At 44.0% G+C, this 26,196-nt stretch overlaps 2 protein-coding genes across 4 annotated transcripts in view; both read left to right on the top strand.

Annotated features, from left to right (window-relative positions):
* The first annotated feature begins 8,988 nt into the window (after positions 1-8,988).
* On the top strand, positions 8,989-16,639 carry LOC109647855 (Ig-like V-type domain-containing protein FAM187A). Of its 2 annotated transcripts, none has more exons than XM_069526199.1 (5): positions 8,989-9,753; positions 10,057-10,334; positions 10,673-11,035; positions 11,135-11,373; positions 16,396-16,639. In XM_069526199.1, the coding sequence occupies exons 1-5, from the start codon at positions 9,565-9,567 to the stop codon at positions 16,503-16,505; spliced, it is 1,179 nt and encodes a 392-aa protein (XP_069382300.1). In that variant the 5' UTR covers positions 8,989-9,564; the 3' UTR covers positions 16,506-16,639. The 2 variants fall into 2 exon arrangements, with proteins under 2 accessions (XP_069382300.1, XP_069382299.1); XM_069526198.1 differs by lacking the exon at positions 16,396-16,639 and adding an exon at positions 11,977-12,402 and having other exon boundaries at positions 9,003-9,753.
* A 5,329-nt stretch (positions 16,640-21,968) lies between these two features.
* rgs19 (regulator of G protein signaling 19) overlaps positions 21,969-26,196 on the top strand; it is a 24,112-nt gene continuing 19,884 nt past the window's right edge. Inside the window, exon 1 of one of the 2 annotated variants that reach the window (XM_069526202.1) lies at positions 21,969-22,260. Coding sequence is in view for 1 of the 2 variants with exons in the window: in XM_069526201.1 (XP_069382302.1) it covers positions 22,204-22,260 (57 nt within the window). In the remaining variant the exon portion in view is untranslated. The remainder of the gene's footprint in view (positions 22,261-26,196) is intronic. The other variant, XM_069526201.1, reaches the window with a different exon arrangement.

The following is a 26,196-nucleotide window of genomic DNA, read 5'->3' as shown; positions in this document are numbered from 1 at the left end:
TCTGAGTCAGGGTCTGAGTCAGGTTCTGAGTCAGGGTCTGAGTCAGGTTCTGAGTCAGGGTCTGAGTCAGGGTCTGAGTCAGGGTCTGAGTCAGGTTCTGTGTCAGGTTCTGAGTCAGGGTCTGTGTCAGGGTCTGTGTCAGGGTCTGAGTCAGGTTCTGAGTCAGGTTCTGAGTCAGGGTCTGAGTCAGGGTCTGAGTCAGGTTCTGAGTCAGGTTCTGAGTCAGGGTCTGAGTCAGGGTCTGAGTCAGGGTCTGTGTCAGGTTCTGAGTCAGGGTCTGAGTCAGGGTCTGAGTCAGGGTCTGAGTCAGGGTCTGTGTCAGGGTCTGAGTCAGGTTCTGAGTCAGGTTCTGGTTCTGTTCTGAGTCAGGTTCTGAGTCAGGGTCTGAGTCAGGTTCTGGTTCTGTTCTGAGTCAGGTTCTGAGTCAGGTTCTGAGTCAGGGTCTGTGTCAGGGTCTGTGTCAGGGTCTGAGTCAGGGTCTGAGTCAGGGTCTGAGTCAGGTTCTGAGTCAGGTTCTGGTTCTGTTCTGAGTCAGGTTCTGAGTCAGGTTCTGAGTCAGGGTCTGTGTCAGGGTCTGTGTCAGGGTCTGAGTCAGGGTCTGTGTCAGGTTCTGAGTCAGGTTCTGAGTCAGGTTCTGAGTCAGGTTCTGAGTCAGGGTCTGTGTCAGGTTCTGAGTCAGGGTCTGAGTCAGGGTCTGTGTCAGGTTCTGAGTCAGGGTCTGAGTCAGGGTCTGAGTCAGGTTCTGGTTCTGTTCTGTGTCAGGTTCTGAGTCAGGGTCTGAGTCAGGTTCTGGTTCTGTTCTGTGTCAGGTTCTGAGTCAGGGTCTGAGTCAGGGTCTGAGTCAGGTTCTGAGTCAGGTTCTGAGTCAGGGTCTGTGTCAGGTTCTGAGTCAGGTTCTGAGTCAGGTTCTGAGTCAGGTTCTGAGTCAGGGTCTGAGTCAGGGTCTGGTTCTGTTCTGTGTCAGGTTCTGAGTCAGGTTCTGAGTCAGGTTCTGAGTCAGGGTCTGAGTCAGGGTCTGAGTCAGGGTCTGTGTCAGGGTCTGAGTCAGGTTCTGGTTCTGGTTGGTTTGGGGTGAACTCTGAGTTGAGTTGTTTTTTTTTCCATGGGGGGGGTTGGGGGGGGGGTTACACAGGAGCTCAGTTGACTCCCAGCACCTCGGAGGTGAAGCAGGAGGCGGGGTCACGGTGCTCGACCTCGCTCCAAAGGGACAAAGGGGCTCTCTCTCTTCTCAGTGTCTTACCCGGGAAATCTGCCCTGACCCACCTCAGTGTTACTCTGTGGACGATGACATCATCGGTTGAAGTCCGTCGACTCAAGTGACGGAACAAATAAGATTAAATCATCTTAAATCAGACCTGAACAACCTGTTTGTCCTCCGTCACAGTTTTCTCTGGTCGAGATGGTGAAGACGAGAACTGTGGTCACGTTACATCACTTTGACAAACTGCTTCTTCATGTCACGACTTTCTTCATGTGATCAAATCTTCAGGAAACAATCTAAACGTGTTTGTTGAGTTTGATTCAGCGGTTAATGGTCAAACTGTCCAGATGGTAACGTGAGGTCAGGGTCGGTTTCCCTTAAATTTTCTATTGTGTCTCTTCTTGTTGTTTTATTCGTTCTCTTGGTTAAACTCTCTGTACTTTGAATTATTTTCTGGAGAACAAGTTGATTCCACATGATTTGAACTGTTGATGTGTTTCTTCTTCTTTTTACAAACTAATATTTGTATTTGTGAAAATCCTTCTTTTCATTTTCTTCTTTTGTTTGAGAGGAACAATTCTCTGAACGTACATTTGCCTTAAATATGAAGTGAAGTCGCTCTCTGGCTGGATTTAAAACGTGTTCTAGTTTCTACTGGTGCTTCGCTGTTTGTTGATATTGGTCCAGAAGTGCATTCATAAAGAAGTCATCAGGACAGAGGATCACGTTGTAGTTTGAATCTCTCTCTCTCTGAGCCTTTCTTCTATTAACACCACACTTGCTGAAGTGTCAGATTAATCCTCTTGTGTTTTATTGGACATTTTTAAAAAGCGATGACACTGAAATGTTATTTTTGACAGAGCTCCTCTTCCTGATAATTGGAATGAAATAATAAGTCACAGTTAATTATCCCTCACATCATAATTGGAGCCCTTTTCTTCTGTGGCCTATTAAAATGTGATCACTCCAGTAACCCAGGGACAAAAGTGATCTTCAGACTTTAAACTGTGACCACAACAGTAAATTGATCTTTTCATTGAGAGCAGCCACTAATGTGTCGGCTGGAAACGCTCACTGACAATCACTCACTACACTCGCTCTTCAATCACGTGCTCCTGGATCACGTAGTATTTTCTCTGTTCACCGTGCTACTCAAAAATATGTACGTTCACGAGACCTTTGTAAATATGAAATCTGTCTCTTTATTGTTTTAATCAAGGTGAATCAATGATTTTCTGACGTGTTGAAACTCCACAGCAGAATTTAACGAGTTAAACACAAACTACAGATTTTCAGTCAGAGAGACTCTCGGCAGAACTCAGATTTATATTATGAATAATATTCCCCCTGATTCAATCTGACACAGATTAAACAAACTGATTTATACATTAGCTGTTAATAAACTATGTCAATGAGGTAAAAACACCACTCAGCGTTCATAGTGCATTTTACTAATGGTAACCATAGCAACAACACCTGTGCTTTGAGGGGCCGTCAAACTCTACAAACTCATTTCACCAGATTTAAGTTTCCACGTCATGAGCACCATAAAAACCTGATGATCTGTGGAGAGAACACTGGACTCACCTCAGATTAGTGTTCAGTGACGGGATCGTTTAACTCTTTGAACAGTGAGTACTAACTTTGCTCAGTGAGTGTTTCCCTCCTGTCCTGAGACAACTTTATGAATACTGCTCGTCTTTTGTACAACCTGGCAGATGTAGGAAAAATGGCTGAAGCATCAAGGACACTGGCTTCAACATCGATGTGTATGGAGACGATAGAAAACGTCTTATAACGCAGCTGTGATGCTCGTTGTGCTTAAGTGTCACCGTTCAAATGTGAAAGGATATTTTCTATAACTGTTTGGTGTTTTTTGTAGCACAGAACTTAAAGAGAACTCCAGGAGGGTGAACTCCTCGTGTCATCCAGCTTTGTACAGACATCCTGTTTGAATACATGTAAAAGTATAAAAGTCTCTTGCTCTCGCTGTAGAAATGAAGACGATGTAAACTTGTTGCCTGTGCATCCAAACGCAGGGAGATTCCCTTCATCCGTTTACATTTTACAGACCACATGAATGTCGAATAAAGAATCTGTTCATCCAAACTGAAAGCATACGATGTACATGTTGTGAATATAACGATATCAAAGAGAACGTGTTGTAAGATCATTTACTTTGCTCTGCAGGTATCTTTGTACATTCTTTGTATTTTCTGTGCGCTGCGTTCTGATCGCTGCGGAGTCGTGAAACCGTTCATGAGACCTTTGTCTCTTCTTCTAATGGAAATCAGCTTGATGCATAAAAAGTGATTATATCTGTTTCAATGTGATCGTGACGCTGCTTCTCGTGGGATTTGAACGTGTGTGATGGACGTGGTCAGGTGACTGGATCACATGACTCTGGCTGTAGCTGCATAAACGTGTCGTATTGTCCGCAGACTGAAACTACTACACTCGCTTGTTGTCTGAGCTTGAATTTTAAATTGTGTATTTTCTCTGCATATGAAATAAATGATTGATGGTCGTGTGTCACTCCTGCTTGAGTGTTTTCAGTCAGAAGATTCATGGATCTGCTCCGTGTTGGTGCAGAGCAGAGAGTTGTCAGTGATCTGATGGTCTGTTGTCCTTGACATCAACTGACACTAAGACTTGAGAGACATGAGACACATGAGGAGACATTAGAGACATGAGACACTCTGCTGCATTTACATCAAACATTGTGCTCATGTTGACTAATGAACTCTGGGACGTTTAAATACAGACAAGACATGATTGAACTGACACATGAGAGACATGAGGACACATAGAAACATGAGACACATGAGGAGACATGAGAGACATGAAGGACATGAGCACACATGAGGAGACATGAGACATGAGGACACATGAGAGACATGAAGGACATGAGGAGACATGTGAGATACATGAGGACACATTAGAAACATGAGACACATGAGGAGACATGAAGGACATGAGCACACATGAGGAGACATGAGACATGAGGACACATTAGAAACATGAGACACATGAGAGACATGAAGGACATGAGGAGACATGTGAGATACATGAGAGACATGAGGACACATTAGAAACATGAGACACATGAGAGACATGAAGGACATGAGGAGACATGTGAGATACATGAGAGACATGAGGACACATTAGAAACATGAGACACATGAGGAGACATGAAGGACATGAGCACACATGAGGAGACATGAGACATGAGGACACATTAGAAACATGAGACACATGAGAGACATGAAGGACATGAGGAGACATGTGAGATACATGAGAGACATGAGGACACATTAGAAACATGAGACACATGAGGACACATGAGAGACATTAAGACACATTAGAGACATGAGAGACACATGAGGAGACATGAAGACACATTAGAGACACATGAGGACACATGAGGAGACATGAAGACACATTAGAAACATGAGACACATGAGGACACATGAGAGACATTAAGACACATTAGAGACATGAGAGACACATGAGGAGACATGAAGACACATTAGAGACACATGAGGACACATGAGGAGACATGAAGACACATTAGAAACATGAGACACATGAGGACACATGAGAGACATTAAGACACATTAGAGACATGAGAGACACATGAGAGACATGAAGGACATGAGGAGACATGTGAGATACATGAGAGACATGAGGACACATTAGAAACATGAGACACATGAGGACACATGAGAGACATGAGAGACACATGAGGAGACATGAAGACACATTAAGACACATTAGAGACATGAGAGACACATGAGGAGACATGAAGACACATTAGAGACACATGAGGACACATGAGGAGACATGAAGACACATTAGAGACATGAGACACATGAGTTGTCCCTCCAGCAGAAACATGTCCACTTTGAGTTGAGTTGGTTGAATGTCTTGAGAATAAAAAGCTGAAGACAACTGCTTGGTCTCTGGCTGTTGTCCCCCATTTTCACAAGCATCAAACCTGCTACATAATAAATAATCTACAGCTGAGCCGCTAACACACACTTCAGCATCGTCTGTGGGGGGGACAGAACGTGTCCCTGAAGGACACAACGTTAATAATGAATTACTGAGTTTCTGACCTTTTCAGATTCTTTCTGGAGTTCCTGCCTCGCAGGTATCGAAGTAGTTGTGAGATATAAAAGGTCAAAGCAATTTCCTCCCGTCGTTGTTCCGGCCCTGAGGGTGTTTCCGCTCTGAACACCAGCTCCTCCAGATTGTTTTTCTCTGAAGTGACAGAAAACTGATTTTTCACTGAGGTTTTTTTTATCCATCAAACACTTTGGTCCAGAAAAGATCTGTCAACAGCCTCTGATGGTTCCTGGATCACAGTGAAGCTGCTGATGAGCTCTGTCCGTCCTCTCACATCAAACGTCCAGCGCTCACAGAAGCAGACGAGACGTCCGTCCAGACCATTATTCTTATTAATCCTCATGAAACCTGATCTTTGCTGTTGCTCAGTCATCAGGGTCAATTTCACAAATACTCAGGAATATCAAACCGTCATGAAAGTCACTCAGTGGAGTTCCACGTTCCATAAAGGACATCTCAAAATCGGAAAAGGACACCTGGATAAGTCGTTCATTGTCGGCGGTCTAACGCCATTTACGCTCAGCCATCGTAGCTAAATTAAATTTTGCATTCTGCGCATGCTTGAGAATTTCCGCCGGGGCCTTTACCCGGAAGTGGAAGGAGACGGCTCTGGTAATAAATAGTAGTGTTGTTTCCGGAAAAGGTCAAATGACACCATGGCTTCGACGAAATCAACAACTCACTTCTGGACGGACGAGGAGACCCGGTACGCCATCTTAGTTTGTTGTTGCTGTGACGTGTGGGTCAACCGGGAGTGGCTCTACAACCACCTTGAAAGGGCCACAGCGCCACATAGCGTAGCGGAGTCAGCCATGTGTGACGTGCACGAGAGTTCATGTGATGTGTTTCGGTCTGATACGGATCTAAAATGCTGCTCGGACATTGTTTGGAACGTACGAACGTAGCCTCAGGGTCTCGGCTCTGATTGGTCCGCTCCAAAGGTCAAAGGTTGTCGTCCTGCAGCTTCGTCCAGTAAATGCATCATAGAATCTCTGAGCTGAGAAAAGATGTCGATCATTATTATTGTAATCTTTGATGATGACGCATGTGACAAACTCACGGTACTATTCCTGCCACAGAATGACCTTTGACCTCCGGGGGGCTGTGACCTGTCCTCTCTATTTTCTTTGTGTCAGATATGAGGGAATGTGCAGCTGCAGGCTCGTTAGCATCTGCCACATGTGTCACAGTGACCTTTGACCTCGTCGCCCTCGGCTGCGTGAACAACTGAAAACAAAAGCTCGAGCTGTTTCCTCTCGTACAGCAGATTCAGCTATGACTCCAGTATTCTGTCCAGTCCTGTACTAGTGCTGTGATTTTTCTCTTTGTTGTTCAATGTGTCTTCATTTGTGTATATACATATATATACATATATATACATATATATATATATATATATAGATATATGTATGTATATATGTGTGTGTGTGTGAGAGTTCAGTAGAGCAGGACTGAAACGGTGGCAGGAAACAGCCAAACTAGTCGAAAGGCAAAGCAACAACCTGAGAGAAGCAGGACATCTTCACGACCCTGTCATCCAACAGCTCCTCTGCCAACTTCTGGAGTGGAGCAGCTCAGCGGCCGACAGTGGAGCACTGTGCTCGGGCAGCATGCACGAGGCCTGACTGGTGTGCATGTGAAGGACAGTGTGTGTCCTCAGCTGGCACTCTGCTAATGAAGGGAGAAACAGAATGAAAAAGAAGCTTCACATGGCTGCAGCAGATTGATACAGCACTGTGCTCGCTCATTAAAGAGCTCAGCCTAAAACATGACTCATAATAATATATGAGCTTATTGTGATAGATACATGAAACATGTTGTGAAGCAGGAAACATGCAGCAGCATCGATTCAAATGTCTGAATCTGAGTTTGTCTCCAGACTCTCCTGGTTGAATCTTAACAGATGCAGGATGGTTCCTATTTAAACTTGATGATCTGATCTCTGCACGTTGCTCAGATTGAAATCGAACCATGTGTAAATGTGTTTTTATAAAGTTAACGTAGGATCATTACTGACATTAAACCAATATTCACTGACAGTTGAGTCAGGACAAAGAAAAGTGCAGCAGCAGTTTGGATTTCTTTCATTATCTCTGAATCTATTCCGGATCATGAACATAACGGGGGGTCCGACCCCGAGCTGTGATCGATGAGCTCAGTCACGGAACAGGAAGCTGCAGCGATCAAACTGTTCTCCTGTAAAATAACTGCAACTTTCTTTTTATTGGTGTCGATGACGGGAACAAAGCCTGGAGAAGATGGATGAGTGGACGACACACAGGAGACGTGATCGTGTGTGAAACATGACCTTAACCTTATTATTGTAACCATGACAACAAACATCCTGTTCGCTGTAGCCAGGTGTAAACACTGTTTAACTCCCACCGACGGTTCAATCATCGAGCCACAACCCGGCCGTCCCCACTGAACGTACCCGTCTGCCGTCCAGGGAGAGACGTGCAGATTTCTCTCTGGTGTTTATCTGTGACAGGAGGAAACACGTAGACGACACCGTGTCGTGAGTTCTGGGGAATCGACCCGTGACAATGCTTCAGCTGCACAGGACCTGGAGGACATGACAGAAAGTCATTGGTCTGACCAGTGTCTGATTGCTTCTCTCTGCTCCCATCACACGACAAACCACACTAACGAAGAGGAAACTGTGTTTGACTCAAAACAACTTGTTAGAATAGAATCAGACTAAGTTTATTACATAAATGAATCACAGGAGCCTCAGTGACACATTCATCCTCTGGACACCAGACACACCAGACCGGGGACGGACAGACAGACTAATGAGGAGACGTGATTGATTACAGGAATCAAACACGTTTAATTAATGATTACTGCAAAGAACGATTTCCCCACTTAGAGGAGGAGGAGGAGGAGAAGAGGAGGAACGAGGAGGCAGAAATGAGACGTTAGTCTGCGATGGAGCTTTGTGAGAGGAGGAGGGGACGATAATAACAAGGGGATACACACGGGAGGACTGGGTTCAACATCCAGCAAGAAAGGATGTTATTAGACAGAGTCGATAAGAGGAGGAGTAGAGGAGGAGAAGAGGAGGAGGAGGCAGATGAACCTGATGAATATCATTTATCTGTTTCTCCTCCTGATTCCTTCGTTCACCTTCTGACTTGTTCAGTTCAACCCTGAAACTTCTGCACCCAAAGATTAACATGCAAACATGCACGTGCTCAAGTGCAGGAGGAAGTGAGGTCGTTGACACGATGACACTCAGACCTGCAGCTCCACAAGGAGGCGCTTCACTGGACTCATTTCCTGCAGCTCAGCGCAGGTGGACGAAGCAGCGCTCACCTCACGCACCAACGAACCCTGAAGGGAGGATTATTTCCTGTGTGTGTGGCGCTGAGCGTTTCTCCAAGATGAAGTTGTGACTGTAAATATGCAACAGAGGGAAGATGAACCCAAACCGACTTTGACCGAAGTCGCATGAACCTCTGTTACTCCGACGTCACATTGCAGAAAGAAAATTCTCTGATTCAGATAGAAAAGAAAGTGTCCCACAGCGTCAGGGCTCACAGCGTTCCTCTAATCATACACTTCTTGAACAGCAGATTACTTATATATATATATATATATATATATATATATATATTTCATCTTTATCGTCAGGGATTGAAGCAGGAACTGTTGGTTTCTCTATTAGTTGATATTATTATTATTATTTTATGTAAAGAACCTTGAGATAATGTATATTATGATTTGGTGCAACACAAATTGAATTGAATTTTGATTTAAATGTGTGAGTTCATGTTAAATGAATCAGTGCAGCCTGGAATCCAACACGGTGCAACATGGTCACTGCTCTGAAAACTGTGGCCTGAATGTTTCTGTGATGAAGGAAGATCAAGAATGAAAAGTTGTTTCAGAGGTTTGACAGAAACAAACAATGGTTCAATGGTCCAACTGCTGGAAGGTGTTACCATAGCAACCAGAGTCCAAGCTTAACTGAAATTGGTCTAAATTATATTTAAAACAGTTTGAAGACGATGAAATAATAAATAAAGTTTCAACCGTTGTTGAGAAGATTCAACATGAAGTATGAAGAAGTGTGAAGATCTGCAGCTTGAAGTCGTTTACGTTTAACTGAGAACATTCCACTTCAGCTATCAGGTTTCCATGGTAACCTTGTTCAGGTTTCAGCTGTGGATGTGAAATAATACTAAACAAATAGTCAGTGTTTCTCAAAGTTTCCCAAAGTCTTCATCCCAATGCCTTCGTCATCCTCATTCCTCCTCCTCCTCCTCCTCCTGGCTCGTGACGTGTGGAGCTACGAGGCTCCCGAGGACAAACAGGATGTGTTTGCAGGAAGAGCGTGTCCAGCTTTTCTGAGCTTCACCAACGCTGCGTATCTGGCCGGAGTCACGGTGGAGCTGCCCTGTCACTGCAAACCTCAGCAGGTACATGTTCCCACGGCATCTGTCTTCGTCCTCATAATGTAGGTTAGGACAGAGTCCTCTCAGCAGAGCACTGAATATTATGGTCTTACTATTTCTGTCATTATAATACATCTGTGTATTACGTAAATGTTAAGATCAGAGGATGTTGCTCCTCGTGAAGGTCGATGAGACAAACTGTGATTTGTGAAACAAAGTCAGTTAAATGGATCTGAAAAGAGAGAAGACGTCAGGGTGACCCTCAGTGTCTCTGGTATTGATCGACCACCAGAAGATTCTGCTCATCTTGTTCCCTTCGTTCTTCAGGTCCAATCAGTCCTGTGGTTCTTCAGGAAACATCTGGGCAGCTCCGAGGAGACTGGAGCTCTGGGCCATCACCATGACAACCAGCAGCTGGACACCAGTCAGGTCCCTCACAGCGACGACCTGCGGAGTCGATTCTCCATCCGTCTCTTCAGTCTGTTGATCTTCAGGACAGGACCCGACGACTCGGGCATCTACATCTGCGGCTCCGCCCAGAAAGACTTCTTCTATGGTTACGACCTGGACGTGCAGGAGGTGCACAGGATCAGCGTCACTCCGAGGTGACGACATGGACTCAGTGTAATTATAAACACATTCTCAATATTTAATTCTGGTCACTCTTACATTTATCAACTCGTTCATGTTGGGGGGGGGAAGACGGAGACTTTTATTAACAGGCTGATCCACTGACTATGAAAATATACATCATATAATATATATACACATATATATATATATATATATATATATATTTATATATTATATGATGTATATTTAGCATTTTAGTATTATTCATCTTATGGTTTCTATGTTGAACTGGTTGATGGTTTTATTACATATTTAGTTGATTTCCTCCATAGTGATAAAATCATCAAATCTGCTGCTTTCATTTCTCGAGACTTGCTCCAGAAAGAACGATCCAGGAACTGACGGAGAGAAAAGGCCTGGGCTCCGGTCAGCCGCTGTATCAGGTCTTCACCAGCTTCCGGCCCTGGACGGTGTGCGATCGCTGCGGCGTTAGTGGGGAACAGATCCGTGTGGGGCTCTGCTACGTCCGCTCACAGTTCCTCCATGTACGCTACAGACGGGCCAATGAGACGGTGGCTTCATGCGGCTCAGGGGCGGTTCCCCGGACGTTTGGCGACCTGAGGAAAAGCAGAGTTGAGGCCAAGCTGGAGGTCATGAGCTGTCAAGTGACGTGTCCACCTCGACCTCCGCCCTCCTCCAAACTCCTCGCTCTGATGGCTCTTCTTGGGTTCAGGTGGGTCAGTAGATAAATGCATGTGACAGTCAGGGGGTTTGGTTTAGGCAGAGTCATTCATGAGTTCTCACATAATTCATCTCTGGTTCTCGGCTGCAGTTCTGCCTCCGTGCCAGCAGAGGTACCAGTGTTCTACCTGAACCACCCTGCGGGCCGTGTCCTGACCCTGGGGTGCCCCGGAGCTCGAGCTAACATGGCTGTAGCCTGGGACCGGGGGTCTGAACCCATTTACCGATCCGAACACTTGGCCAGTGGCAGCAGCGGCGCCGAGGCCTCCAGGGTGCAGATAGACGCCGGACACCACCTCGTGTTCAAACCTGCGAAACTTCAGGACACAGGTACAAACTTGATTTACAGTAATGTGCATCGTAAAAGATTTGTGTGGGTTTCTATTTTAGTTTGCTGCTGCCTCTTCTCAGCAGCTTCATTATCGCAGCCACACAAACATCCAGGATGAGATCAGATCATCTTCAGTCCCACAACAATCTGAGGCAGAGGACACGAGGACACGAGGACACGAGGACACGTCAAAAATATAAAAACAGTTCATGTTAAATATTCACATACACAATGTGAAGGTTTTCAAATAGATACGATACATGAAGTTGTTTTTCAGGTGTGTGGTTTTAAGATGTCCTCGACTAAGAATCCATTTCCTGTTTGTGATTGGTCCGTCCGTCTGTCCGGTGTCCGCAGTCACATCATCTTCTTTTAGCACATTTTCTTATTACAGCCTTTTCTAGGAATAACAAACATGGAGTGGTTAAAAAATGAAGAAGAAAAACACATTTCACACTCGGAGCTCGTCGATGTGGGATCACTTATACTCTCTGCTTTGTTGATCATAGTGATCATCGCTTCGATGAGGAGTGAGACTGAATCAGCTGCTTTAAAGCTGTCGCATGTTTCTGAGGTTTTTATGACTGGAACATTCTCTCCAGGCGTGTTCTGCTGCTGGCTGCAGGGTCGTCAGGCCGCTCAGATCCGCCTCCTGGTCTATGTGCATTTAGGGCGGGGCCAGTCTGTGACATCGCACCCTGACTTCCTGACGGCTGTCAACACTGTGATGACGTCTTATGTTGCCATGACGACCGTGTTCTTCCTGCTGGTGGTCGTCAGAGCTGGAGTCAGATTCTTCGGAGACGCCGCTCAGACACATGTGGAGTAGAAGAGAAGAATAAGTGGAATAAAGACGTCCCAATCATTCCAGCAGCTTTTCAACTTAAAACGCAAATTACAGACAATGTATGTGAAATATAAAATTCTGCATTTCCACTGGTCTGATACTGATCGTGAGGAGAACTACAATAAAATCTGGTTCATTCTTTGATTTTACTTAAATAAACTCATCGTACATGAAGTGTGAAGCTAAATGTTTCTTTGAGTCTGGATCGTTAGGTCAGAGAGAGGAGACGTGTTTGTTATCGGTTATTAACGAGCTGATTGGTGGATTCTTGACTTTTGGATCCTGATGAAAAACATCATTTATTTCTATGAACGTCTGATCTGATGATTCAAACGTGTTTCATCAGTTTGTGTTCGGAGTCAGGAAAGTGTTCCGGTGGATGTGTGTGACGTGAAGTTCGAAGCTGTGTTCGCTCGTCACGAGGTTTTCTGCTTCTCTGTTTGAGACGCCTCCTCAGGTTATTGGACGCAGCGTGAAGTGTCCTACGTGTCTCAGAGCCCAGAGAGAGACACAGACACGAGACGGATAAAGACTCTCAGATGAGCAGTGACGGAGGACAAACAACAAAAGACAAAGACGAGCATCTGATTATTTCTGTGCAAATGAGACAATGAGAAAAGCAAATTTCCTTATTGACGGAAAGGGTTTTTGTTTTTATGAAGGTTAATTTAGACATGAATAATATTCACGTGTATTTTTTTCTACATATCTTATAAACTGTATATTTCATGACTTACATTACTGATGTCTCAGCTCAGAGCTCCATGTGTTGGACACTTCACATCTGCAGAGCTGCAGGTGTGAAGTGTCTCATGAAAGCCTCAGAGCTGCAGATGAAGAGCAGCACAGACACGAATGGAGAAAATCTGTTGGACAGAAGAGACGTCAGGTGTCCTCATTAAGACGTCTCTTCAAACGTGAGAGGCAGAGAGATGAAGGTACAAACAGCTCCCCAGCTGAGGCCTCCTCTTGACTCCCTCTCATCTCCTCCATCCTCCATCCTCCATCCTCCATCCTCCTCTCCTCCTCTATCCTCCTCTCCTCCTCCATCCTCCTCTCCTCCTCCATCCTCCATCCTCCTCTCCTCCTCTATCCTCCTCCATCCTCCTCTCCTCCTCTATCCTCCTCTCCTCCTCCATCCTCCTCTCCTCCTCCATCCTCCATCCTCCTCTCCTCCTCTATCCTCCTCCATCCTCCTCTCCTCCTCTATCCTCCTCTCCTCCTCCATCCTCTATCCTCCTCTCCTCCTCTCCTCCTCTCCTCCTCTATCCTCCTCTCCTCCTCCATCCTCCATCCTCCTCTCCTCCTCTATCCTCCTCCATCCTCCATCCTCCTCTCCTCCTCCATCCTCCATCCTCCATCCTCCTCTCCTCCTCCATCCTCCATCCTCCTCTCCTCCTCTATCCTCCTCCATCCTCCTCTCCTCCTCTATCCTCCTCTCCTCCTCCATCCTCTATCCTCCTCTCCTCCTCTCCTCCTCTCCTCCTCTATCCTCCTCTCCTCCTCCATCCTCCATCCTCCTCTCCTCCTCTATCCTCCTCCATCCTCCTCTCCTCCTCCATCCTCCATCCTCCTCTCCTCCTCTATCCTCCTCTATCCTCCTCTATCCTCCTCTCCTCCTCCATCCTCCATCCTCCATCCTCCTCTCCTCCTCTCCTCCTCCATCCTCCATCCTCCATCCTCCTCCATCCTCCATCCTCATTCCTCTATCCTCCAGCCTCCAGCCTCCATCCTCCTCTCCTCCTCCATCCTCCATCCTCCATCCTCCATCCTCCTCTCCTCCTCTATCCTCCAGCCTCCATCCTCCTCTCCTCCTCCATCCTCCATCCTCCATCCTCCTCTCCTCCTCTATCCTCCTCTCCTCCCTCCTCAGCTGCTCTCCATCGACTCACAGGTTTTAACTCCAGTAAACAGGATTCACTTCAAAATAAAGTCAACCAAACAAAACATGTGAATATATTTCAATTCTACTGACTTTTACTCTGAAAATCAACAACTGTTCATTCAACTGGTCCGCACACACACACACACACACACACACACAGACACACACACACACACACACACACACACACACACACAGACACACACACACACACACACAGAAACACACACACACACACACACACACACAGGGAGGTTAAATGTGTGTTGACTCGTCATGTTTGTGTGTGGGTCTCTCTCCATCTTTCCTCTGAGTCGTGTGTTTTGTGTTTTCAGTCTTTGAGTCTTTAATCACGATCAGACGAAATCAGAGTCAGATCATCGGTCGCTTCGGTTCAGTGACTTTAGTTTTGTCAGAATTAAAAACCGATCAAAGTCAAACCTGCAGTTTTCTTCTTTGTGATCTTCACCAGTCAACATTTCCTCATTCATTTATTTAATGTAATTATTGAAATCCGAGCCGTCACTCTGGAGACATGTGAACCTGTCAGAGACAAACATGATGAGGAAATCCAACATCGTCAGAGACGCTGAAGCTTCTGGATCTTTTCTCGTCTTCAGACCTTCAGTCTCATTAAAACCTCCGCTGGTCTCTTTCATTGATCCCAATATGATTGTCAACACCTTTAATTTCCTGTCTGCCATTTACTCTCTTCTTTCTCTGTGTGTTTCCTGTCGTTCATTTATTCTTCCTTTGTCTTGACCTTATTTCCTTTTCATTTGTTTTTATTTCTCTTCTCCATGTTAGTGTTTGGACCTTTTCCTTCGTTCTCATCCTTTATACTTTCCACACCTTCGTTCAATTCTTCTTCTTAATGACAATGGTCTTTATTACTCTGTGATATTTTCAGACCCATCCTCCGATGATTGTATCTGTACTATTGTTGGGCAGCTTTTGGAAAATGTGTTTTTGGCCTCGTCCACATGACGACGTTTTCAATGCTGCTGCAGCCGCGCTTAGCGACGCTCAGACAGTGAAGTGTGTCAACGCTGCTGCTTCGTTTGCAGTTTGAAACTGATCCTGTGTTTCAGTCTGAAAACAAACTGAGATGTTTGGAAATGATGACGTCGACGATCGCTGCCTCTTGTGATTGGTTCTATTCTGTCATGACGTCATGACAGACAGGTTGTGGGACAGAGACAGACAAACAGACAGAGAGACAGACAGATGGAGCGAGAGAGGGACAGAGACAGACAGAGAGACAGTGAGAGACAGAAAGACAGGGAGAGAGATAAGGATAGACAGAAAGACAGGGACAGAGACAGACAGAAAGACAGGGACAGAGACAGGGAGACAGAGAGACAGTGAGAGACAGACAGAAAGACAGGGACAGAGACAGACAGAGAGACAGACAGATGGAGCGAGAGAGGGACAGACACAGAAAGAAAGACAGGGACAGAGACAGGGAGACAGAGAGACAGTGAGAGACAGAAAGACAGGGAGAGAGATAAGGACAGACAGACAGTCGGGTATTTTCAACACATGTGTATGATGTTTTTCCTCCTGTGAGATGTATATTATAATATATAATATAATATATCTAATATGCTATTAGATATATTATAATATATAATATGCTATTAGATATATTATAATATATAATATACTGTTATATATTATAATATATAATATAATATATCTAATATGCTATTAGATATATTATAATATATAATATACTGTTATATATTATAATATATATATAATATACTATTATATATATTATATTATATATATATATATTATTATATATACATATACACATTATATATTATATTATATATATATATATTATATATTATATTATATATTATAATATATCTAATAGCATATTAGATATATTATAATATCTAATATGCTATTAGATATATTATAATATATAATATAATATATCTAATATGCTATTAGATATATTATAATATATAATATACTGTTATATATTATAATATATATATAATATACTATTATATATATTATATATATATATATATTATAATATATAATATAATATATATAATAGTATATTATATATATTATATTATATATATTTCTGCAGAATGAAGACGTGTGAATCCAAACTTTCCTTCTAGTCTCATTTATTTCTGTGAAGTCGTAACTTCTCCTCTATGGATTTATCTGCTGCAGATTTTTCCAGAGACAGATTTTAATTTAAGGTCAACAGCGTCTGTGAGATTCTCTGAGCTCTCATTTCATTCTCCGTCTCATTTGCAGCTCTGTCCCAGCTGAACGCTGCCGAGTCGAAGGGAAAGAAGAAACAAACGAGCAGGACGAGAATCAGACGATGGAGGAGAGAGAGACTCTGGTTACATCTGAGATTCTGAGGTAAAACTCAACTTGAGTCCAGTTCAAATAAAACACGTTATTCAACCTCATTATTCTCCATCATAGGATTTTATTATTTCTAACATTTCCTCTGGCTGAAGCTCAGATTTCATCTGTTTATCTTGTCTGCATTTTGCTCTCGCTCTCTTCTCTCTCTCTCTCTTCTCTCTCTCTCTCTCTCTCTCTTCTTTCTCTTCTTCTCTTTAAGTCCAGTTTATGAAAAACGATCCATCACACACATCTGTCCTTTGGCCCTTGCATCTTATTTTATTGTTGCTCCCGTCCTCTCTGTGATATTTCACTCATCCCTCCGGCATTTATTTCCTTCCTGACAATTTGCATGCAAATTAAAGAACGTGATAGAGAGTCATTGATTCTGTTGATTCTGACAGCAACTCATTGAAAATGGTCTCTTGATTAGAGGCTGGCTCATTTTTTCAGTTTCCTGTTTTCCACCAGTGAAGACTTTGTGTCTGTCACATCCTGCTCATATTTCTGAAAGGTTTTTAAGATCCTCTGAAAATCGAAATCATCGATATGAGACGCTGTGAATCAGAGACACGTCTTTCATTGTATTTTATTCAATGATCTTCTGTGTCATGAAGTCAGCTGTTTTCACTTTGTCCTCTCAGATGTTTGACTCATTTGTAACAAGCGGTTGGAGCTAAGCCTCTGTTTATCAGAGGAAAGATCAGAGTGAATGTTGGATTCATATTTATCAGGTGAACACAGGCAGCATTCCAGATGAGTGTCGTGAACGTGGAGTTACCGTGCACCGACGGAAACATGAAACCAAACAACGGGTGCTGCCATCGAGACAGAAACATCTGCTCTGTTCCTCCAGCGATGAATCTGTTCCAGCTTTAGATGTTTTCAAATTCTAGTTTAGACAAAATAAAAAACCAACAACGTGTCTCCGCAGAGATTCTCAGTATCTGATCTCTTCCTTGTCTCCCGCTGTGTTTCTCACAGTGTTCAGCATCCATCTGTCTCTCAGGCACCGTGCGTCTCTTTGTGTCGTCGTGTCATTAGTATTCCTCTCAGTCACATCTGTCAGCTTGTTCTCAATTACAGACACAGGCTGCATGTTCTTGTGGTAATGACTTATTTTTCAAACGTAGGACACAAATGAGATGAACGACTGGATACAGGCTGCATCCACATGACCTCACACACACACACACGGTCTGGTGTCCTTGGCTCCATGGTTTAATATGCAGGAGGACACATGTTATAGTCGGACGATCCAGCGTCACGGTCACATTATCGTGAGGGGAAGTGTTTAGCCGTCGCACAACAGTGATGTCAGGGTCATTTGTGCCAAGGACAGACAGAAGCTGCATCTCATATCAGACTCAGTCTGTTCCAGAGGAACCTTGGAGGCTGAAGAACCTACAAGTGAACATCTTCATGATCACAACGTCACTGTCTCGCCCAGTTCAACAATTCTACAGACAATCATTCGATGTGAATGAAGTCTGAAGTGCTGCTGTCCTGTGCAGCGGAGCCTCGGTGACAACATCCTGTGCAGCGGAGCCTCGGTGACAACATCCTGTGCAGCGGAGCCTCGGTCACAACATTCTGTGCAGCGGAGCCTCGGTCACAACATCCTGTGCAGCGGAGCCTGGGTGACAACATCCTGTGCAGCAAAGCATCGGTGACAACATCCTGTGCAGCGGAGCCTCGGTGACAACATCCTGTGCAGCGGAGCCTCGGTGACAACATCCTGTGCAGCGGAGCCTCGGTGACAACATCCTGTGCAGCGGAGCCTCGGTGACAACATCCTGTGCACACACACACACTCTGCCAATCAAGAGTCTCAGCTGTCAATCATCTCATTTAAATGCAAACCAAGCTGATCAGAAACATGAACAAACATCAGTGTGATGTCAAGAACAACCTGAAGTGACAGAAACCTTCCCTGAGAAAGTTTGGTCCATGTCCCATCTGCTGACATGGAGGAGGCAGAGTTTATGAGCTACACTGCAGCCAGACAACAGGGGGCGGTAGGAACGATTTGGCTTCACTTTTGGGAGCCATTTGTCGTCCATCTTTATTTACAGTCATCAGGTGTGTCCCTGAGAATTAAAGGTTCCAGCAGGCAGATCCTGCCCGGGCCAACATATCCCAGGATTCATTGCTCTTCAGTGACAACTGAACAGTTCACACAAGAAACATTCAAACTGCCGTGGGCGACAGCACTAAGGGCGGGACCAGCTGTCGATGACGGACGTCCTCGGTGGACCAGACCTCCTCATTGTGGTTCTGGTCCACGCAGCCCAGGAAGGAGGCGGCCTCTGAGCTGGGACACAGCCATTGGTCAGAACTAAACTCCTAACAAGTCAAATGAATGTGGTTTTAATCTGAGATTTTCCAGCTCAGGAAGAAAAAATTACTTTGGAGAATTAATCCGAGGACGCCTCAGATAACAACAAGGAAGGATTAGACCGCAAGAGGAGGAGAAGTAACGTAGGGGAGAGGTGGAGGAGGTGAAGGGAGGAGAGGGGAGGAGCATAATGAGGAAGTGAAACAGTCAGATGACACGTAATGTGTCAGACGTCTCGTTGACTGTGTGAGAGACACACAGTCTCAGCTGTCAATCATGACGTCTCAGCTCGTTTCTATATCATCAGATGAAAACTAACGTTATGAGCTGACAGTGGCTTCATCCACAGCGCCACCATCAGGGCAGAACGTGAATTTATGACCTGGTATCTGCAAAGCTCTTCTATATTTAGCTCTAATTAGCAAACATTAGCATGGTTTGTTAACATTGTTAGTGATGGACGTTTGAATGCTGTGACTATTGTTAGTCACAGAATTAAAGGAGAAGAAGTCTATCTAAGAGAGGAGGAGTTAGAGGAGGAGTTAGAGGAGGAGTTAGAGGAGGAGAGACGACCAAAGGCAACATCCATCCAATCATCACCATGTCAGACAGCACTCTCTCTCTCTCTCTCTCTCACTCTCTCTCTCTCTCTCTCTGTCACTCGTCTCCTCCGCACAATGATCGATGATAACATGTTTAACTGTCAAAGAAGAAGAAGAAACTCTGGCTTTACTTCCTCAACCAATTTCAGGAAAACCTCCACAGGATCCTGTCGCTCATAGAGTCAGTGTAGATAGTGTAGATAACACACACACACACACACACACACACACACTGTCTGTCTAAGTGACGTCTGTAAATCTGTAAATTCATCCCCAATAATTTAAGCTGAGTAAATTTCCCATCAGTCCCTTTGCTTGCCTCGCTGCTGCGTCAGTGTTGCTGCAAGTGGCTTCAGCCCCTCCACCACCCAGCATGCACCTGTAAACTCCCCCAGGAGGGTCATAAATATGTTCTCCCCACTCCCATCGTGTGGATGTGATCATATGTGGGGGAAGGGATGAACGCTGACATGTTCTACTGTCTTAATAAACATTTGAACGTGAGTTGAACTCACTGTGAGGGGGTGAGACATTCACAGCAAAGTGCAGAGAGGACAGTTTGTTGTCCCCCTCCAGGGACCACAAGACTGAGGCGCTCCTGCCAGGGAGGGACACGCCCCCTCAGATGGAACGGTGTGCGTTCAGCTACAACCACACACACAGGAAACGCATAGAACTTTACCAAAATAAAATTGCTCTGCTTTGACCTCTGAACTCGGACACTCGTCTCCTCCACGGTTACCCCCCCCCCCCACCAATCTGATAGTTAGAGTCAGGACACATCAGAGGGAGGAGCCACCGTGGATGAATCACCATCATGATGACGTGATGCTTTACTGCCCCCCTCTGGTGAAAGGAAGCACTGCAACGTCCGACAAGTGTGTGTCAGTGTTGCATCACAGACTCATGTTCGTTTAGTTTGACAGCTGCCATCATGTCAGCAGAGGTGACGTACAGGTCCTTTATATCCTCTTACCTGGGAGAGCTTTAATAAATGTGTGTGAGTCTCAAACACACAGAGCAGCAGCAGTTGTGTTCAGTTTGATAAAACCTCGCTCTGATAGCACAGATCAAGATATGATTCAGAGTCTCTGTTCAAAGGTTAGAACAACACAGTGAGGAGAGGGGAGCCAACTGTGGCAGTATTTCACCAGGGGGCGCTGTCCTGCAAGACAGATTCTACCGTCTCTACTTCATCGTCACAGTTTATTCAAGTGACTGAGCGTAAGAGGTCACCGTCCTCACAGTGACACTGGAGACATGTCTGATCAGCTCTGATTCAGTCCACTCAGTAAACCCATTCTGAAACACTTCCAAATGATTTGTCATAAAAACAAACAATTCAGCGGCGGAGGAAGAATAATCTGACAGGTTCCATTCATGCAGTGATTCTGAGCTAACACCCAACTTCAGTCCAGTTCAAATGAGACATGCTATTCAAGCTTATTATTCTCCATCATGCTTTTATTATTTGGCTGAAGCACAGATTTCACCTGTTTATCCAATCTGCTCTCTCTCTCTCGCTTTCTATCTCTATCTCTCTCTCTCCCCTTGGTGTATGGCGCCCCCTCCTGTTAATCTTCTGGAGGAGTGAGTGTACCCTCCGACAGTCTCAGATATTTTATGGATGTTTTGTTGTGCGACCTGATAATTAAATGTGATGTCTTGAGCTGCAGCTTCTTGGCTCAGCCCTGCATCTTATTTCCCTTCTCGAGTTGAGTAAAGAAACAAAAATGTACTTTAAACATGAGTTTTGTGCAAACAACCCTTTTAGGTTCTAATTATCTTAAGTTTGTGAGTTTGTCTTCATTTAACTTCCACAAAGAGACAACATGACAAAAATCAAGATGAACAAGAAAGTGAATCAGAAGTTTCCTTCAGATCTCTGTTAAACTCACTGAGCAACAAATTCATCTCTGATCCATTTAATGAATATGACGTTTAGTGTTGTTGCTCCTAAAGTCACATGACCATGCTCAGTTTTTACTGGTTGTGTGTTAACGATGACAACAGGCTGTTAGTTGTGTTTCACCCTTGTGTGTCAGTCTGGGTCAAAGTGCATCACACTAACAAATGTGTTGAGATTTCAGGTTGTGTTTCATCAGATGAGCAGTGTTTACTCTTCTGTCACTGATTGGATGAAGTCGTTTCCGGTCAGTCGACAGTTTTGTTTTGAGAACGAGGTTCAGTGTTTTTCACATTTAAGAAAACGGCAATATTCAAGAATTTCAGTCATGTACAGTATCATCACATCTCTGGATGAATGTGTGGATGGAGAGAGCAGCTGCCTCTCTCTCTCTCTCTCTCTATATATATATATATGTGTGTCTCTCTATCTCTCTGTATATCTATCTCTCCATCTATCATCAGTCTCTCTCTCTATTTCTCTCTCTCTCTGTCTGTTCAACCAGAATGTATTAGTAATAATAAAACTTTATTATTATTAATAAAGTTTTATTATTAATAATAAAGTTTTATTATTAATAATAAAGTTTTATTATAACTCTCCTCCCGTATGAATGGGCTTGTGAAACGGCGCATGCGCTGTGTCCTCCCTCCCTCCCTCCCTCCCTCTCTCTTTACTCTCTCCCTCTCTCTCGCTTTACTCTCTCCCTCTCTTTACTCTCTCTGGGAAAAACCCGAGCAGGAGAAAGCAGCAGAAGGGGGAGGAGGAGGAGGACACCTTCTTCTTCGATCCAGCAGCGGAACATTGAGAGGGAATAATCAGGTTCGAACCCTCGCACCCTCCCGGTGCGCAGCGGCGGTCGGATGTGTCTCCGGAGGCGCAGCGGACTCCGTCCTCCGGACCTGATTCATGCAAGGATTGTGAGTAAATGTGTGCAGGGGGGTGAGGCTGGGTGAGGCTGGGTGAGGGGCTGATTTCTGTTGGATTCCTCCCTCCTCTGGTCTCCTTCTCCTCGCTCCGCGGTGTTCAGGAAAAGGTCGCTCTCTGATTCCTCCCCTCGCTCCCCCCTCGGGAGGGGGGGCAGGACGAGTCTGTCTCTTCCGTCTGTGTCCGTCTGTGCTGAAGCGGCTCTGCGTCTTTACGCACGAGCTGCGCGTCGGTTTGAAAGTGAGGAAGAAGAAGGAGAAGAAGAAGAAGAGCCTTGTTGTTCAGTTGTCATGTGTTCACTCAGCAGAACTTCATTGTGTGTCTGTAAGCTGTACTTTAACACACACATGTGTATCTACAAGTACTACACTACCCACAATCCTCAGGAGTACTACTGACGTCTCTGATTGGTGGACTGTACTCATGAAACCACGAAAATCATGGTTTAGTGTTTCTACACTCTCAAATACTACTCTCAGATACTACTCTAAGTTACTACTCTCAGATACTACACTAAGTTACTACACTAAGTTACTACACTCAGATACTACTCTAAGTTAATACACTCAGATACTACTCTAAGTTACTACACTCAGATACTACTCTAAGTTACTACACTAAGTTACTACACTCAGATACTACTCTAAGTTAATACACTAAGTTACTACACTCAGATACTACTCTAAGTTAATACACTCAGATACTACTCTAAGTTACTACACTAAGTTACTACACTCAGATACTACTCTAAGTTACTACACTCAGTTACTACAGTCAGTTACTACACTCAGATACTACTCTAAGTTACTACACTAAGTTACTACACTCAGATACTACTCTAAGTTAATACACTCAGATACTACTCTAAGTTACTACACTCAGATACTACACTAAGTTACTACACTCAGATACTACTCTAAGTTACTACACTCAGATACTACTCTAAGTTACTACACTAAGTTACTACACTCAGATACTACTCTAAGTTAATACACTCAGATACTACTCTAAGTTAATACACTCAGATACTACTCTAAGTTACTACACTCAGATACTACACTAAGTTACTACACTCAGATACTACTCTAAGTTACTACACTCAGATACTACTCTAAGTTACTACACTAAGTTACTACACTCAGATACTACTCTAAGTTACTACACTCAGATACTACTCTAAGTTACTACACTCAGATACTACACTAAGTTACTACACTCAGATACTACTCTAAGTTACTACACTCAGTTACTACAGTCAGTTACTACAGTCAGTTACTACACTCAGTTACTACAGTCAGTTACTACAGTGTGTTAGTACACTCAGTTAGTACAGTGTGTTAGTACACTCAGTTACTACAGTGTGTTAGTACACTCAGTTAGTACAGTGTGTTAGTACACTCAGTTACTACAGTGTGTTAGTACACTCAGTTAGTACACTCAGTTACTACAGTCAGTTAGTACACTCAGTTACTACAGTGTGTTAGTACAGTCAGTTACTACAGTGTGTTAGTACACTCAGTTAGTACACTCAGTTACTACAGTCAGTTAGTACACTCAGTTACTACAGTCAGTTAGTACACTCAGTTACTACACTCAGTTACTACAGTGTGTTAGTACACTCAGTTACTACAGTCAGTTACTACAGTGTGTTAGTACACTCAGTTACTACACTCAGTTACTACAGTCAGTTAGTACAACATGAAACACTACAAACATAGAAAACACAAACTACAGTACTTTACATCACTTCAGGACAAAAAGGTTCAATTCCAGAACAAGCTGAAGTCGCTCATCGATCTTTCACAATGCATTGTGGGATGTGTAGTTCCTTTACTCTTGAAATAATTTTCTTTTTCTTCTGGAAACTTTGAGGTTTTTTTTTGCTCTGAATCAAATGTTGTGTGATTCTTCTCGTAGCTCTCCGACCTGTCTGCAGGATGAAAACACTGATGACAAGTCGAGGAAGACAATAAATGAGACACATACTTCCTGAACCAGAGACGTCCTCAAAGTGGACGCTTACTGTTCTTCAGTAAGAAAGTGTCTCACCATGTTTACTGTGAAGAGTGAAGTCACAAGGCAGATTGAAAAAAGGAAATTAACCAGCAAAGTCATTTGTTCTTTTCAGTTGACGAGTTCTCTTGATGACTCGTTGGGTCGGTTGGTAGTTTATGCTTCCAAGAAGAACCGCCCCCTTTCTTCCAGTGAGCCAATCGTCTGCTTTAGAAGAGCAGAACAGGAAATGGCAATAAAACCTACAACTGTGTAGTCGAAGTAGTTTTCATCAGAATAGTGATTCTACATTTTTATTCTTGGTGACCGTTGACCCGGTGAAGGTGTGGCCTAACATAACTGATCGTGGTCATCACCCGGACGACGTGAGAATGTCCAGCTAACGTTAGCGATACATAAAGGAGTCTTTGTTTGTTTGTTGTGCTTTCGTTGTGTTTGGTTTGGATCTTTACTTTAAAACGGTCCTTTATTATTAAAGTAATATCTGTCCTTTAGCAGCATTAACCCATTTAAAGCCGATGACAGACATGAACTCCAGAATGTCCTAACAATGTCCAGGTCTGGACTTTCTCTGGAGTTCACACATGCAGCAGGAGATTTTCTGCTCAGACACAACATCTGCAGAAGGTTCAGGTGAGGGCCGAGCAGCAGGAGACAGAACGTGACGTATAAATTCTGCTGTGGTCACATGTCTTTGTTTACAGCACAACCCACAAAAAGCCCTCGAAACTCGTCGTCTTTCAAAGTTGACGTTCTGCTCTTCTCTTCGTTTTCTCAGTTTTGTGTCTGTCGCGTGTTAGAAAAGTCGTCAACACTTCAACTCACAGCGACTCAATGCGTCACCATCCAGAGCTGTAGCTCCTGAGAGCGTCCACAGTGACGCGTTGAATTATTATTTTGGTAATCTTTGATTTTAGGAGATTATCTGGAGTTCAGACTGGACACAACATTGTTTTTAAGACGCCTGACTGATAAAATGCATCATGATTTGCAGAAATTCATGTCAGGAAGTAGAGATGCATCATGGGAAACTGTCTAAGCACTGCCAAAGATCACATACTTCCTGTTTCCTGCCACAGATTGTGAATAAAGATGGACGACATGACGGCTCCCAAAAGTGAAGCCAAATCATCTCCATCTCCCCCTTGTGGTTGACTGCAGTAGATGATTGACAGCTGACACACACTGGTCATGAACACGTGTGTGGGACTCTTAGTGTTTGACTTCTTATTACGACCATGTCAGGTGTTTTGTCCGTGAAAGAGACACACTCACATGGTGTTTAATGATCGACTGCTTGTGTTTCCTCGTCCCTGCGTTGTGTAGTGAAGACGTTTGCGGATCATACTGGCTGCAGTTGGAATCTGAAGTTAAGGCCTCACGACCTGTGACGTTTGGACGCTCTCTGCTCTTTGCATTTCTTCTCTTGTGGGAACATGTTGAACTGCTGCAGATCGAATGTCAACGTTCATCTCCCTTTATCCTCAGAAATCCTCCGGTTCCCTCCTGCAGCTCAGTTACACACTTTGTAAAGAAAGAAAATTCCTTTTGACAGACATGACATTTGTTTTCTAGCGTCTTCATTGTTGTAGAAACTTTTATCTGTCAGTTCGAACAGAGTCAAACTCGTTCAGTTTGAAATATTCCTCCTATCTGTGGTTTATTTACCGTGTTGCCAATGACAACAGGATAAACACGTCTCTTGTCATTGGTGTAGTATCTGACAAAGTTCTGAAACTGAATTTTACCCAATCTGTCGTCCATGTTGCCTGTTGGTCCACGTTTCCTCTTCCTGTGTCTTTCTTCATTATGTCTGTAGCTTACTTCCCCTTTTTTTTAAGTTGGTCATCACCTTTCTTTCCTGAGTCTCTAGTACTGTCTCTCATTCCTTGTCTCTGTCAGTCTTTACTTTAGTG

The sequence above is a fragment of the Paralichthys olivaceus genome, chromosome 6, assembly GCF_024713975.1.
Source record: "Paralichthys olivaceus isolate ysfri-2021 chromosome 6, ASM2471397v2, whole genome shotgun sequence".
Taxonomy (NCBI): Eukaryota; Metazoa; Chordata; class Actinopteri; order Pleuronectiformes; family Paralichthyidae; genus Paralichthys; species Paralichthys olivaceus.
Note: the sequence above shows the minus strand (reverse complement) of the source record. Positions and strands in the feature narration are given on the sequence as shown.